The sequence below is a fragment of the Suillus fuscotomentosus genome, assembly GCF_016647785.1.
Source record: "Suillus fuscotomentosus strain FC203 chromosome Unknown F5891scaffold_128, whole genome shotgun sequence".
Classification (NCBI taxonomy): Eukaryota; Fungi; Basidiomycota; class Agaricomycetes; order Boletales; family Suillaceae; genus Suillus; species Suillus fuscotomentosus.
The window spans coordinates 16,283-29,556 of record NW_024539640.1 but is presented as its reverse complement, the minus strand read 5'-3'; the positions used below and the strand labels follow the sequence as shown (position 1 = coordinate 29,556).

At 45.7% G+C, this 13,274-nt stretch overlaps 3 protein-coding genes across 3 annotated transcripts; 1 reads left to right on the top strand and 2 right to left on the bottom strand.

The window, feature by feature from the left end:
• Nucleotides 1-928, bottom strand: F5891DRAFT_986693 (uncharacterized protein; the record flags this gene model as incomplete). The annotated part of the gene is made up of 5 exons (XM_041377808.1): nucleotides 1-42; nucleotides 345-583; nucleotides 642-691; nucleotides 742-810; nucleotides 861-928. The coding sequence occupies 5 exons, from the start codon at nucleotides 926-928 to the stop codon at nucleotides 1-3; spliced, it is 468 nt and encodes a 155-aa protein (XP_041218073.1).
• A 384-nt stretch (nucleotides 929-1,312) lies between these two features.
• Nucleotides 1,313-2,747, top strand: F5891DRAFT_1131556 (uncharacterized protein; the record flags this gene model as incomplete). The annotated part of the gene is made up of 8 exons (XM_041364682.1): nucleotides 1,313-1,401; nucleotides 1,458-1,601; nucleotides 1,667-1,775; nucleotides 1,825-2,018; nucleotides 2,066-2,198; nucleotides 2,254-2,382; nucleotides 2,431-2,576; nucleotides 2,630-2,747. 8 exons carry the CDS (start codon nucleotides 1,313-1,315, stop codon nucleotides 2,745-2,747), a joined length of 1,062 nt encoding a protein of 353 aa, XP_041218072.1.
• A 2,673-nt stretch (nucleotides 2,748-5,420) lies between these two features.
• Nucleotides 5,421-6,236, bottom strand: F5891DRAFT_964317 (uncharacterized protein; the record flags this gene model as incomplete). Its single annotated transcript, XM_041376085.1, has 1 exon — nucleotides 5,421-6,236. One exon carries the CDS (start codon nucleotides 6,234-6,236, stop codon nucleotides 5,421-5,423), a length of 816 nt encoding a protein of 271 aa, XP_041218071.1.
• Between the last annotated feature and the right edge of the window lie 7,038 nt (nucleotides 6,237-13,274).

Here is a 13,274-nt window from a genome sequence, read left to right as displayed (position 1 = left end):
TCAAAACTGGATATTAGATGACCGCGCGGTCGCGCCCCCATCCTGTAAGTGATATCTTCATAATTGTCAAGTTCCTCGTTCAAGGGCGCGCATTGGTTGTAGTAACGTCAGTCGCAGTCTTGACTTTCCCGTAAGGATTTTCATTCCGTCATGCGCCAGCAAATTTTCTCAACCTTGTAACCTCTATTTGTTTCGACCCGCTAATACATATTGGTAGGCTATGTACAGTCGCACGGTCGAGCACGCACCAAAACGTCTACTTTCGACATTATGGTGCAGGAAGGTCATATGGGCACACCTCAATCATCGCAAGCTCTTTGTTGAGCTTCATTATCGAAACACACAAACTCTGGCGAGAAGCCAGGAGAAGGAGCGCCTTCTTGAATTTGATCAAGGTGGGGTATATCGATGTCATCCGGCATAAGGACCTCGAGGTTCTCGGCGCGGTGATACTCTTCCAGCCATCTGTGTCTGTACACCCTCACCCGTTCTAAAAGGTACGCAATATTGACTTCTGCACCGCTTAGCTGTTCCTTGATGCGACATAGCTCAGATTCTAGTTCGTCCTTGCATCCATCGGTGCCTAGGACATGTTTTTTAGATGTGACGTACGATTTTAGGTCTGAATTGTTAAATCTTACCTGTAGCCTGGATTCCTGCATGGATCAATTGCTTTATTTCAGGGGATTGCCTGGAAGGTAATGTTGGTTGAGTTGTTTTCCGAAACACTTGATTACTCACTCGCAATCAGTGCTGTATAGCTCGTCTACATCAGAGCGTCTCAGCATGTGCGTCGAGGAAAGTTTAAAACTGAAGGTAATTTGATACGTTTGTTGCGGAATATTATCTGAAAAGCTTACTTTAGTGTGAAAGTGCTTTCAACGTGGGTGCGGGGTCGCGGACCCTTCGAAGAGGGTGAGTAGGACATGTATGGGGCGTCAAATAATGAGCTAGTTGCCTGCAGTGCACGCAGGCTTATATCTGCTGTCAATGATGACACACCTTCGTTATGACACCTATGGCGCTCGGTAAGAGAGGCTGTTAATTTTTGGATAATTACGATACCTATGGCGCCTGGATGAGTAGGCTTTTTCTTGCATCTAATTACGATATCTATGGCGCTCGGATGGGCGGGCTTTTCTTATATATAATTACGATATCTATGGCGCTCGGATGGGCGGGCTTTTTCTTATATATAATTACGATATCTATGGCGCTCGGACGGCAAGATGTTTTCGTCACATGTGATTGGACATTCAAACATATAAAGTACCTCGTTTAGTACCTGGTATTAGACCCCCAGTTCGGTTTTATGAGCAGCGACGAGAATAATCCCTCTTCCGCCGATCCTTCGCGCAAGCGTAGTGCTTCAGCCCTTCATACGGGCCCGCGTAAAAAGGCGTAAGTCTCACTCTTAGAGGCGAACTACTACTTTCTTGACCTGCCGCTTTCACCAGGGCTTCATCAAACCCGCTTGTCCTTCATGGCCGACATTTTGGCCGCACAGTGTTTTCCCTGTGCAACTATCCTGCTCTTCTGACTGCTGGCATACTTCGACTTGAAGAACTGCAGGACTCTCACATTGAAGATTACCCAGCTGAGTGAGTACAATTCTGACAATTGCATGGCCAGGAAATGAAAAAAGGCTGATGTCGATCTTTGGCAGTGTTCGACGGGAACATAGGGTGTTCATGAATCTAATAGATTCGTATCCGGGTCTGTTAGACCGTCTGACGAAGGGTGAGGAAGAAGATATCATTCACGTGGGAGAACTGGTTTGTTCTTTCTTTTTAAAAAAAAGATGGTTGTACTCACCGTCTGCAGCTAGGTAAAGGAGCCTCTGGTGCACGAGGCGATGATACCAAGACCCTCAAATCTGCCGTACTCGAATGGCTTGTACCCAGAGGACAGGTAGTCATACCACCCCTCTCCCGGAACATTAAGTCTGACCGCGGGTTCAATCATGAAGTCACCGGCGCGTTGCTTTGCCCTGCAGGCCTTGATTGGTCCAACATAGAGTAAGTCTTTCCAGCTTCACATTAACTTAACCTCATACCCTTCACAGAACTAAACAGGGCCTGAAGAGCGGCGAAACCGCGGTTAGTGGTGACCAGTGGCCCGTATTCTTATATGCCGGGTATGAGTATGATTCTGAAGATCCGTGGAAGGGGTTACTGCGCAGTGAGATACTCATCTTCGTGAGCTTGTGCTTGTTTTATTAACGATGAAGTTCTCAGTCCAAGTTCTTTCTAGGGTTACAAACATGTCTTTACGTCTCCAAGCTCGGTAGATAAGGAGCCAAAGGCCACGCGCTCCGGCAACGCTTATCTTCACGGTATGAAATGTGTGACTCAAGGATCCTTAGCTTATATTGCTACGCAGGCACGCACATTTGATTGTACATGCTTTCTCTCGCTGATGTTCCTTTAGGTACGCTTCTCGTTAAGCTCTTCGTCGGTATTTTCGTGTACCGACACAGTCACGGACTCCGAAAATTTTTACCATAGCATTCTTGACTTGTTGGAGGATCCTGATGAGAGTGAGGAGGTGGCTGACCTTATGACATGGTGGACTCGGTTTGTGATTTATCTCATCAACTTGAAGCTATCCGAGTTAACACCTTACATAGTCGCATTTTTCCTAATTCTTCTTCTTCGCTGCGCAGTATCAGCAAAAATAGTGCGCTGTCAAAGATTCGGGAAAAACGCGCTGCCTTGCGAGAACGGGCCGCCGCTGGTACCAATTAATTCGTATATTTTCGTAGCTGTACTATATCCTAATACAATTGATGTGGTTTCCCTACGCGAAGCTATAATTACGAACAAAATGTGAAATCTCGATCCAGATGGTAGTTTCCTCTGCAACAGAAGCTGTGAATGTAATAGTAGACATCCTCGGCCGAATACCAGCATCTTGCTAGGACTTCATAACCCAATGCCAGTGTTCAGCTAAGTGTTGTGGATGGTGGCTCCTGCCATCGTAATCAACTTGATAGGATATGATAACTCAATGTCATCCCCTGACACACTGTCATAGATGGTGTCTTGCACCATCATAAACTGCAAATGTCAGGGTAGTTGAAGACCTGTCATCTTGATAGGGTTTTGCAACCCAATGTTAGAGCTCAACTCAGTGTCCTTATTGATAACCCAATGCTACCCCCCTACACACTGTCATGGATGGTGACTTCTGCAATCTGAGGCTGCCCATGTAAAGCCAGACATGGTTGGTACTTGATCAGCATCTTAATAGGGCATGGTAACTTGATATCATCTCTGGGCATACTGTCAGTGATTGATACACCCTGCAATTGGAAGCTGCCCCTGTAGCAGCAGACATGCTTGATAAGTAAATCACCATATTGATGGACCATGACAAATCCATATCACACCCTGGCACACTGTCATTGATGGTGGTTTCTGCCGTTGGAAGCTACCTATCCAAAGCTTGATAGGCTTGGTAGAAAATCACCAGATTGATACTTTAGTACAAGTCAATATCATTCATTTGTCACAATGTTACCCATTATACAATCGGCCGTCGGAAGCTACCTATCCAAAGCTTGATAGGCTTGGTAGAAAATCACCAGATTGATACTTTAGTACAAGTCAATATCATTCATTTGTCACAATGTTACCCATTATACAATCGGCCGTCGGAAGCTACCTATCCAAAGCTTGATAGGCTTGGTAGAAAATCACCAGATTGATACTTTAGTACAAGTCAATATCATTCATTTGTCACAATGTTACCCATTATACAATCGGCCGTCGGAAGCTACCTATCCAAAGCTTGATAGGCTTGGTAGAAAATCACCAGATTGATACTCCATTACAAGTCAATATTATCTCTTTGTCACAATGTTGCCCATTATACAATTGGCCGTCGGAAGCTACCTATCCAAAGCTTGATAGGTTTGGTAGAAAATCACCAGATTGATACTTTATTACAAGTCAATATCATCTCTTTGTCACAATGTTGCCCATTATACAATTGACCTTCGGAAGCTACCTATCCAAAGCTTGATAGGTTTGGTAGAAAATCACCAGATTGATACTTTATTACAAGTCAATATCATCTCTTTGTCACAATGTTGCCCATTATACAATTGACCGTCAGAAGCTACCTATCCAAAGCTTGATAGGCTTGGTAGAAAATCACCAGATTGATACTTTAGTACAAGTCAATATTATCTCTTTGTCACAATGTTGCCCATTATACAATTGGCCGTCGGAAGCTACCTATCCAAAGCTTGATAGGTTTGGTAGAAAATCACCAGATTGATACTTTATTACAAGTCAATATTATCTCTTTGTCACAATGTTGCCCATTATACAATTGACCGTCGGAAGCTACCTATCCAAAGCTTGATAGGCTTGGTAGAAAATCACCAGATTGATACTCCATTACAAGTCAATATCATTCATTTGTCACAATGTTATTCATTATATATTGGAAGCAACCCATGCAAGAGTAGATACATCTGACAACGACACATCAGTGTGCCAGTACATTGCAATTTGATACCACAGGCCCATCAATATTATAGCTTTGGCAGATTCTACCTATGTAGTCTACCTATCTATTCCTTTGTCATGTGGTCTACAATTGTGATACATATTATTGATATTATACATTAGATAAAGCTAGCTAAAGCTTTGTCATACTGGAGCCAAATGTCTGATGGCACAACAAGGATCTGGATCGTCAGGCAATGAATTAGATATGCTATCATCCAAGAATGCGAGCAAGCGATGTTGAAAATCCGTATCTTTGTCTTTCATAACTCGGTCATGGATCTCATTCGGATCCAAAGCTCCCTCCAACCACACTAACATATGACAATGTAAAGTGCCACGACCCTGCGCTTCAACGCACCCATAATAACCTTTGACTAAACCCAATATTCCACCCTCAACATCACAACCTGAGGGATCAAAGCCTAACACACATGAAATAAACGCTTTCATATAGATGTTGAAAAACTTCGCTCCCAAAGCCGGATTCCTTGCGACTTGGATGGATTGCTCAAAAAAATTGGGCACGTCAGCATGTAAAAGGTTATCAATGTCGATATCAACACCGGAAAGGAATTTCACCACAGGACTGTAAACATCTGCAGGATTTATGGTAATATAGAAACTAGGCAGACCATGAGCCATCATCATACCTCGTATCTCATTCCGCATATGGAGTCGAGCTGCAGCTGATCCTCGCACATGTGACGAGACAACTTTCACTTGTTGCATAAGACTGAGAACCTTGCGCTCTTCATCAGAATAGGCTGTTTGATTGTCACCCTGAGCTACACGCTCGGACACCACATGGACTGCTTCAGGAGACACCATTGCAAAATTTCGAGCAACAGACGAGAAATCCGTACGACGAACCTTCAGGCTTGAATGCAAAAGAATTTCTCGTCATTGCAGTACATTGAAAACGGTGAACAAGAACGAATAATGCTCTTGAAAACGTTTGTCTGTGAGAGAAAATAAGTGTTTGACATGCTTTTTCATGGATATCCTTGTGGTGCGAATCGAATCCTCGAAGCCACCCAGACCATAAGGGAACAAGATCGGATAAATCATTGGAAATAACTGCGGATTGAAGAACTCATTGACAGGCTGAGGACCATGCGGAACTTCGATGTATCCTCCACCACGCTGTTTCACGTGTCGTAACGCAGCAGCTCGTAACTCATTAGCAGGGGCGTGTGCATCCACATCTGTAACTACCACGTTAGAAAATGGCACAGGAATGTCTGTAGCATCGCAATGATCAACCATGCCTTCAGAATCCAAAGACGGCGCATCATATTTCGAAGTGAGAAGATCATCAGATTGATCAGACAACACATGTTGAATATGCACAGGCAATGTCTGTTCTTCTTGTAAACTGTCGAGAAGCGTATGATCAATGACAACTTCAGCATACAAAGGATTATGTTGCACAAGCCATTGTAAAGCATTACGCACACGCTCACGCCTGATTATCAAGGGTCTGGCCTTGGTACGTAACCACTCTGCTGAAGGTGGTTTCGATCCTACAAAGATCACACAAACTGGTGTGGAAACGTCATCAAGAGTACAAGGAAGAACATCTAGTAATGCAGAAGGATTCTGAGGATAAATAATAATATGACCTTTGAATCCCCGTTGAGAATATGGCAATTGGAGGCCCTGATTTTCTTCTTTCAAATGAACCACCCAGCATTTAGCGCGACAACGAGCAATCATGGCCTCTTCAATGACTGTGAGATCCCGTAATACATTTGGAACAGGGCCAAGATAATGATGATTGGCTAGAGCAGTGGAAGGAAGCTTGCCTTTCCGCAACGACGAAAGACACGAAACACATATAGCCAAAGTAATGCGATGTTCATCGTCGTGATGCACGCCATGATCGTCAATAAGAACATCCACCAAAGCATCATCAACGTGTGTCGTGGCAGAAGGAAAAGATGTAGAACGTAGCCACCATGGATCCAAGTTTCCACCCTTGCCATGGAGACGTCGATCGGGACGCCGAAGAATATCACAATCTAGTTCAGAAGGTGTAACCAATTCACGCTGGCGTACAGGACACGCCTCTGCACAGCATGCGCAGGTAAAAGTCGCAAGAGAATCAACCGATATTTGCTCACGAAATGCACAGCGCACCTTGTACTTAATTCCGTCATCCACTAAACGTGGCCACGCTTGTCGAACTTTCTCCTTGGTCTGCTCTGCGAGGATAAATTGCGCATCTTGTTCTGCACTTTGCAACTCAGCGTGTTTCCCCTTCTTTAACATAGAAAGGAATGATCGTAATTTCTTTCTCAGCACACGCAAATTATCACCTGTGGAATGCTGAATGTTATGAATGCGAAAAAGACGGCGAAGAGGTCTTGCAGACATCCGAGAACCTACGACATCCAATAATTGAATCTGAAGAGTTACTGCATCCATAGAAGAATCACAATGACAAGCAGAACATACACGTGAACAACCTTGGAAGAGATCCTTGCCGTGCAAACAACTGCCGTCGGACAAATGGTGCATCAACATCTGCAACAAAGCTTCGCGGGAACATGCCGATTGAAATTGAATACCATGAATTACAGCGTATGCATGCAATGAAGAATGAGATAGATTTTCGAAACCAAGAAACAATTCGTTCAATACGACGTCGTCTTCCGAAGACTTGACACACCGATGGGACAGCAAACGGATCAAGTCGGCACGATTCGCGTGGACGAGCGAGCTTTCTTCTCCAGCAGCACGAACAATGTCTTTAAGAGAAGCCACCGATAATGTCGATGATAGAGAGATCGAGACCTCTCGAACGACATAACCCAGAAGAGAAGAAACGTCGGAAAAACCTTGAGAAATAAGCCCGCAAGCCTTGGGACCGCTTTGGCCGGCTCCCGCATGAATACAAACTCCAGACAGCAGATGTCGCAAAAGGTGGTGTTTCGTTTCAGCAGGTGACAATTGCATTTGAAGACCATGATCCTGAACCAAAGAAATTAATTGAGTAGCATCAGCAGAAAACAGTGACTGCGTCGGAGAAGCTGAAAATAGCATATCACGAATAAGAGCTTCTCCTTGCACACAATCACGAGATTTTGAACCAGTCGCGCAACCGTTTATGGATGAACCGTGAACTGAACCGTTATTATCAGAAGATACTACAACATCAGTGATTTGAGACATAACGATACGTCGATAGCAGATGAGTATCAAGAAAACGAGGGTATGAACGTTTGAACCACGACACTAATCAGGCGTGCACGAACCACCGTGAGAACTTATGGCCTTTTAGAAGCAATGAATTTCCAAAACACTATGCCGCGTATAATCGCGAAAAAACCTGACCCTAAAAACCCACTACCTAAAGGTAGCGGGAATAGTGCGCTTGGTATCCGATTCGGTCTTAGTACCATATCTTTATTCAAACTTGAAGAACGCCGAGTCAGTGCTAGTGATTGAGCGGACAGTGATGACCATGATAAGGCGAGTTATATTTATTCCTGTGTTTCTTTTCTTACTTTTCTGCTGCCATGCCACAGAATAAAACCTTGTTAAAAGTTATCAGTGGGGTGTTACACCTCAAGTTTGGCCAGCAAGGCCAAAAGAATACAAACACTTGTTGATGATGCTTAGACGCTTGATCAATGACGACACGGTTTCACTTACGGAACTCCTGAACTGATACATGTGCACCGCAGGACAGCAAGAACATTTGAAAATGTGTGGAAAACTTTGAGTTGCCGGCATGATGACATCACGAACGACTGTTGGGACTCTTCTGATGGACGAATATCTGCGTGCGACGGTGATACTAGTTTGCAGAGCCACACTCCAAAATTAAGTCGAGGGTTTCACTCTTTCCTTCAAGTTCATATCACATCACTGGCGATGCAAGCGGTGCGGTGATATATCTACCTGAATGCTATCGTTATACACAGTCCCCCACTCGCTCAGACCTACCCCTCGAAAATGACCATAGTCTCAAATGATTCCAGTTGGTGGCCGCTGGTCACTTGGTCACTTGTTTTTAGTTATTGGGCAGGTTCGTCATCAGTTTGGTGATGTCTCGATCTAATCCTTGACTTGGCGTTTTTGCAGTTGCCGCCGGCATCGTGGTGGTATATGATTGGGGTGAGCGGGATAGTGCTCGGAAATTGCTGACATTCTTACTATGATCACTCTAGTACTAACACTCGGACAAGAGGTAGGTCGATGTTATCGCTGGAGCAGGAACTCGCTAAGAACGGTCATAGATTGAACTGATCTGGGTGAGTGAGAGAGTCCCATATTAGAAGAAAAATAAGAGAATACACTGAATTTGCGACAGAGGCAACATTGGTCTCTTATGACAGTGATGTATCTCGTTGTTCGTACCTCATGTTATACCATAGTGGGTTGGCAAGTTGTGCTGACTCCAGAATGTTCCAGATACGTTATATTGGAATACCATATCATGTGTACGTGTCGAGACCAACGAACTGGCACTGCTAATAGCTCATCTTTGGGAATTAGTGTCAATGTTCTGAGTATGTCTCATATATACTGTGTTCAAGTCTTCTGACAAGACAGCACACAGAGAATATGCCATCGGTCTCGCTGACAGATACAGTAAGTAGCCCACAACCATCTATCCATATCCAATGAATACGCTTATTTGTAGGGGTGAGTGGGATTTTGAACATTGAATGTGGCTCAACACAATCATTCAATAGGTGTGAGTCGGAACATTGATCCTACTACGAGGACGATCACTAATTGTGCGTTTCAGGCAATATTGTGAACTATGCATTAGTGGTGACAACTGCGGTTTTAGCTGTCATGTTGGGCGGTGAGCTGCTATCCAGCTGCAATTTCTCAGTGATATTAACCTGACTGAAACATGATGAAAGTCATCATGATTGCCCGGTTATATGCCGTGTATCAGAGATCTAGGATGATGCTTATATTTCTTATGATGATCTTCCTAGCTATTATCATCGCCTGCGTAGTGATGGGGGCAATAATACTCAAGTACACAATAGCAGGTAAGCTTTAATTGTTGACCTGAACACAGCTTATTGGACAAACACCAGAGGAGCTGATACTCTCTGGCACATACATGTGCGATTACGGATCTGGGGGGGAGACCAGCTTATGACCCCAATGATTTGGGTGCTCATGTCCTTTTGGGAGGTCCTTGTGCTGTGTCTTTTAGTTCAGATTTCTGTGAAACACTTCCGTGACCTGCGACGACTCGGCCCATCGACAAGATCGACCGTCAGGGACTGTTTCAGAGTGCTGATGAAATCTCAAGCGTTTTATTTTGTAAGGTGAGCTTGTAATATGAATGTAGTAATATTTTTCTGCTCAAGTTCCGCACGTGCTAGCTTTGTCTGTATGTCTTGCCCCCGGCTTGGTTATATCTCTCCAAAGCTCTCGGTGCGCTGACCCGTCGCTGGCATCTACATGGAACTACCGCTCATCATTTCTGTAGAATTTACATTCTATGGAAGCTCTGGTACTCAATGGTGTTCTTGAGATTTTCTTGGCCGTCCATACATTTGTGCTGGGGCCGCGTCTCCTTCTCAGCGTTAGAGAATACCACGCCAAGATCGTGGCCGACTCTGATACTGCAACAAGCATGACTTCGATTGCCTTTCAGGAGCATGGACATGTCTCAACTAGCAGTACTGTATGACACGGGCACGGGAAATGCTTGCCGGGTGCTTTGCTGGGAGGGTGGACCTACATACTCAAAGTTTCGTCGTGGTATTTATATAACTCATGTATGTTCTGGTGTAGATTGGAAGAGTGTCAGTCTATGGTAACCGATTTTTTGTGTTGATTAACACTGGCACTAAGTTGGGCTAATCTCCGAAATCATGTATGTCTTGCAAATATCCCAGTCTGTCGGTTATCGATACTGACTGGGAATGGAGTATAACCTGCCTAAACAATTCCAAAGTTTACGTTTAAACTATGTGCTATGTAGGTTCGCGCTTGCACAGTGCATGTTTGGGCTGCGAGCCTTCAGACACGTCTTACAAACTTTATAAGATACTAACCGCATGGCCAGAAAAACCGCTCGATCTTCCTGGTGCCTCAAGTGAGTGTGTACTCAGGTGTGGCTGAAACGGGAGTACCTCAGTTTAAGTTGAGCGGCGCGTGTGCAGATGCAAGTTGTACGAGTGTCACGAGAATCGCGCGCGTGGCGAAGACAGAGCGTAATCGGGAGTGCTAGACGGGAGTCTGAGAGCGACAGAAAGTGCGCGGGCTGACAGGAAATTGATCGGAGACTATCTGATTGAATAAAATTGGTTGCATAGCGTACGTTTAATTTGACGAGAACACATACAACTTTGACGGCTGCTTGTGCCCTTCGATCAAGATTCACGCTGATGACACGCTTCACTTTTGCTTGCGGGCGAGACATCTACTCCAGAGCAAGAATGTTGATAAGCGTCATTTTGGCAATCGAGTCCTTCGAATCATAGTGTCGCTCTCAAGGTGCCAGTGAAAACGTGGTGTGTGTTGACACGCTCGTCATATCTGGAGAGGCGCTTTGAGTTCCTCTTGACCACAATTTACAGCTACTCAAATACTCACCATCGACTTGTGTGCGATTCCCTATCGCAAAAAAAAACAATATTTTCTTCCCTTTCGAAGTCATTCGAAGCCCTAAAGATAGACCTGTTCTCCTCCCAACCAGTTTCTTCTAACAATTTTGAGATCGCTACCGCATCACAGAGCGGGTATCTCAAGAGACTACGATCTGTCAAACGCGTCCGTCCTCTTGTTCAGTAACTATAGCCGCAGCTGGTGGCCTCCAGAATTCGATTTGTTTGCCTATTCGCCTGGCTTTTGCAGCGATGCGTCGTTGAGGCTCTTTGAGTCAGAACAAAATCTTTCAGGCAAGGAGTTCAGCTGGCAGAACCCGGACGCGAGGGGGGCCCTTGTTCCTGTACCACCACCAGCGGTCGGAATTCCCACGCTGAAAAAGCGGGCAAGGTCGAGCCAAAAAGCTCACAGTACAACCTGGCCCCCCAAATAATCACTCTTGCCCACATGCCCTCAATAAAATCAATCAAGCGCTATGATAACGGATACCCCAGACAACTAAGCACCGCAAGCGAAAACACGCTGCCACTATCTCCCAACCAAATTGTTCCCTAACACGCCAACGTAAAATAACCACAGGCATACAAACCGGAATGAAAACCAGACGCATCTCCCGACAAAACCGAGTACGTATGAACCTCCCCCATCAAAACATGTTAAACAAAATGAGAAACATGAACCCCACTATCACCTCTTCCGAGAGAAAAACGATGCAACATGCCTGATAAACTCCCTCATCACATTAAAACTAACACAAAATCACACACAGCCCAAATACTAATGAAGCTCACACCCTAAAACGAGGCCACCTACCCTAATGAAACCATGACCTATATAACACAAGACCCACCGACCGAACACCCCAACCACTTCAGCGACGATGAAGGACCAATCCAGCGCAAAGACAGCCAACATTAGTGCTCGTCCGTCCCCCATGGGAACTAGACAATCCCTTCCCAGACATCAACGCTCTGGCTCACAATTCTTCCCCCCCAATGTCCTGGCAGATGAAGGGGACAACTCGACAGAGATCGCGTCAGCCCCCTCCACCCCATCCCCGACCCCAAGGGCTACCATCCCCCCAACATCTATCCCTGAGCCCACCACCACCCTCGTTACCACCCCCAATCCACCCTTCGTCCCAACATTCGACATGGAAGACGAGATGCTCCCTACCCCTCACCCACACAGCCCACCCTACCCCCCATCTGACGCAGACGATGAAGTCATGACAGACCATTCCCCCCCATCGACTAATCTGACCCCCGTCCTGCCGAAAACCTCTATACCTGCCCCCTCAACCGAGGAAGACCTCCTTCGAGCGCACCTCGCGGTAGCTGAAACCAACAGATCCATCATCAGATCAAACGGCATCAATTCTTTAACGGTCATACCTCAGTTCACCCCAGTCCCCCAGGGCGGATTCCCTCACATCCATCTAGCTCATGCAGCACAGCTCTTCGATTTCCAAGCCGCCAAAGTGATCACAGCATGGTTGAAAGTCCCACACCCAAAGATCCTCATTAGAGTCTTCGACCACGATGGAAAGAACCCTTCAGTGAAGGGCCCTATCCTCGTCGAGCGCTTGCGCAGAGCAATCACCGAAATAGCTCACTTCATTCATCAAGACGAACAGAAAGTTAAAGTCTCCCCACCATGCCCAGAAGCCAACTGCGCTGAGACCGACCGGCCTCTCAGCTTCCTAGCATACAACATCTCGGAGGAGACGAAGACTTTAATCTTGAATCAATGGATATGGTCTTCAACAGACATTTCCTTTGCGGCACATCAATTTAGCGTTAACTCCCCCCTCTCCTTTTATTCTGCCTACACGGCTTCTCTACGACGGACACCAACACAGTCAAGTCCGCCGTCCACGACACATGGACGGAGGACGTGACAAGATGGGACATTGGAGATATACTCTCTGAATGCGAGATCCCCGAAGAAAAAGTTCACATCGCGGCCTGGGACCTCATCAACTCTCTCTGGGTTGAACGCCTTGACTTCAAGGCCAGCGGTGGAATCTCTCTACCCCGCTACAACATCTTCGCTGTGAGCCCTACAAGCAACCCCACCGTTTGGACTAAGTTAAGAGCCTACCTACACTCTCTCACTTACCCTTCGGAACTCGAAGGCAGCGGCACCGCAGTCAACTTCATTCCA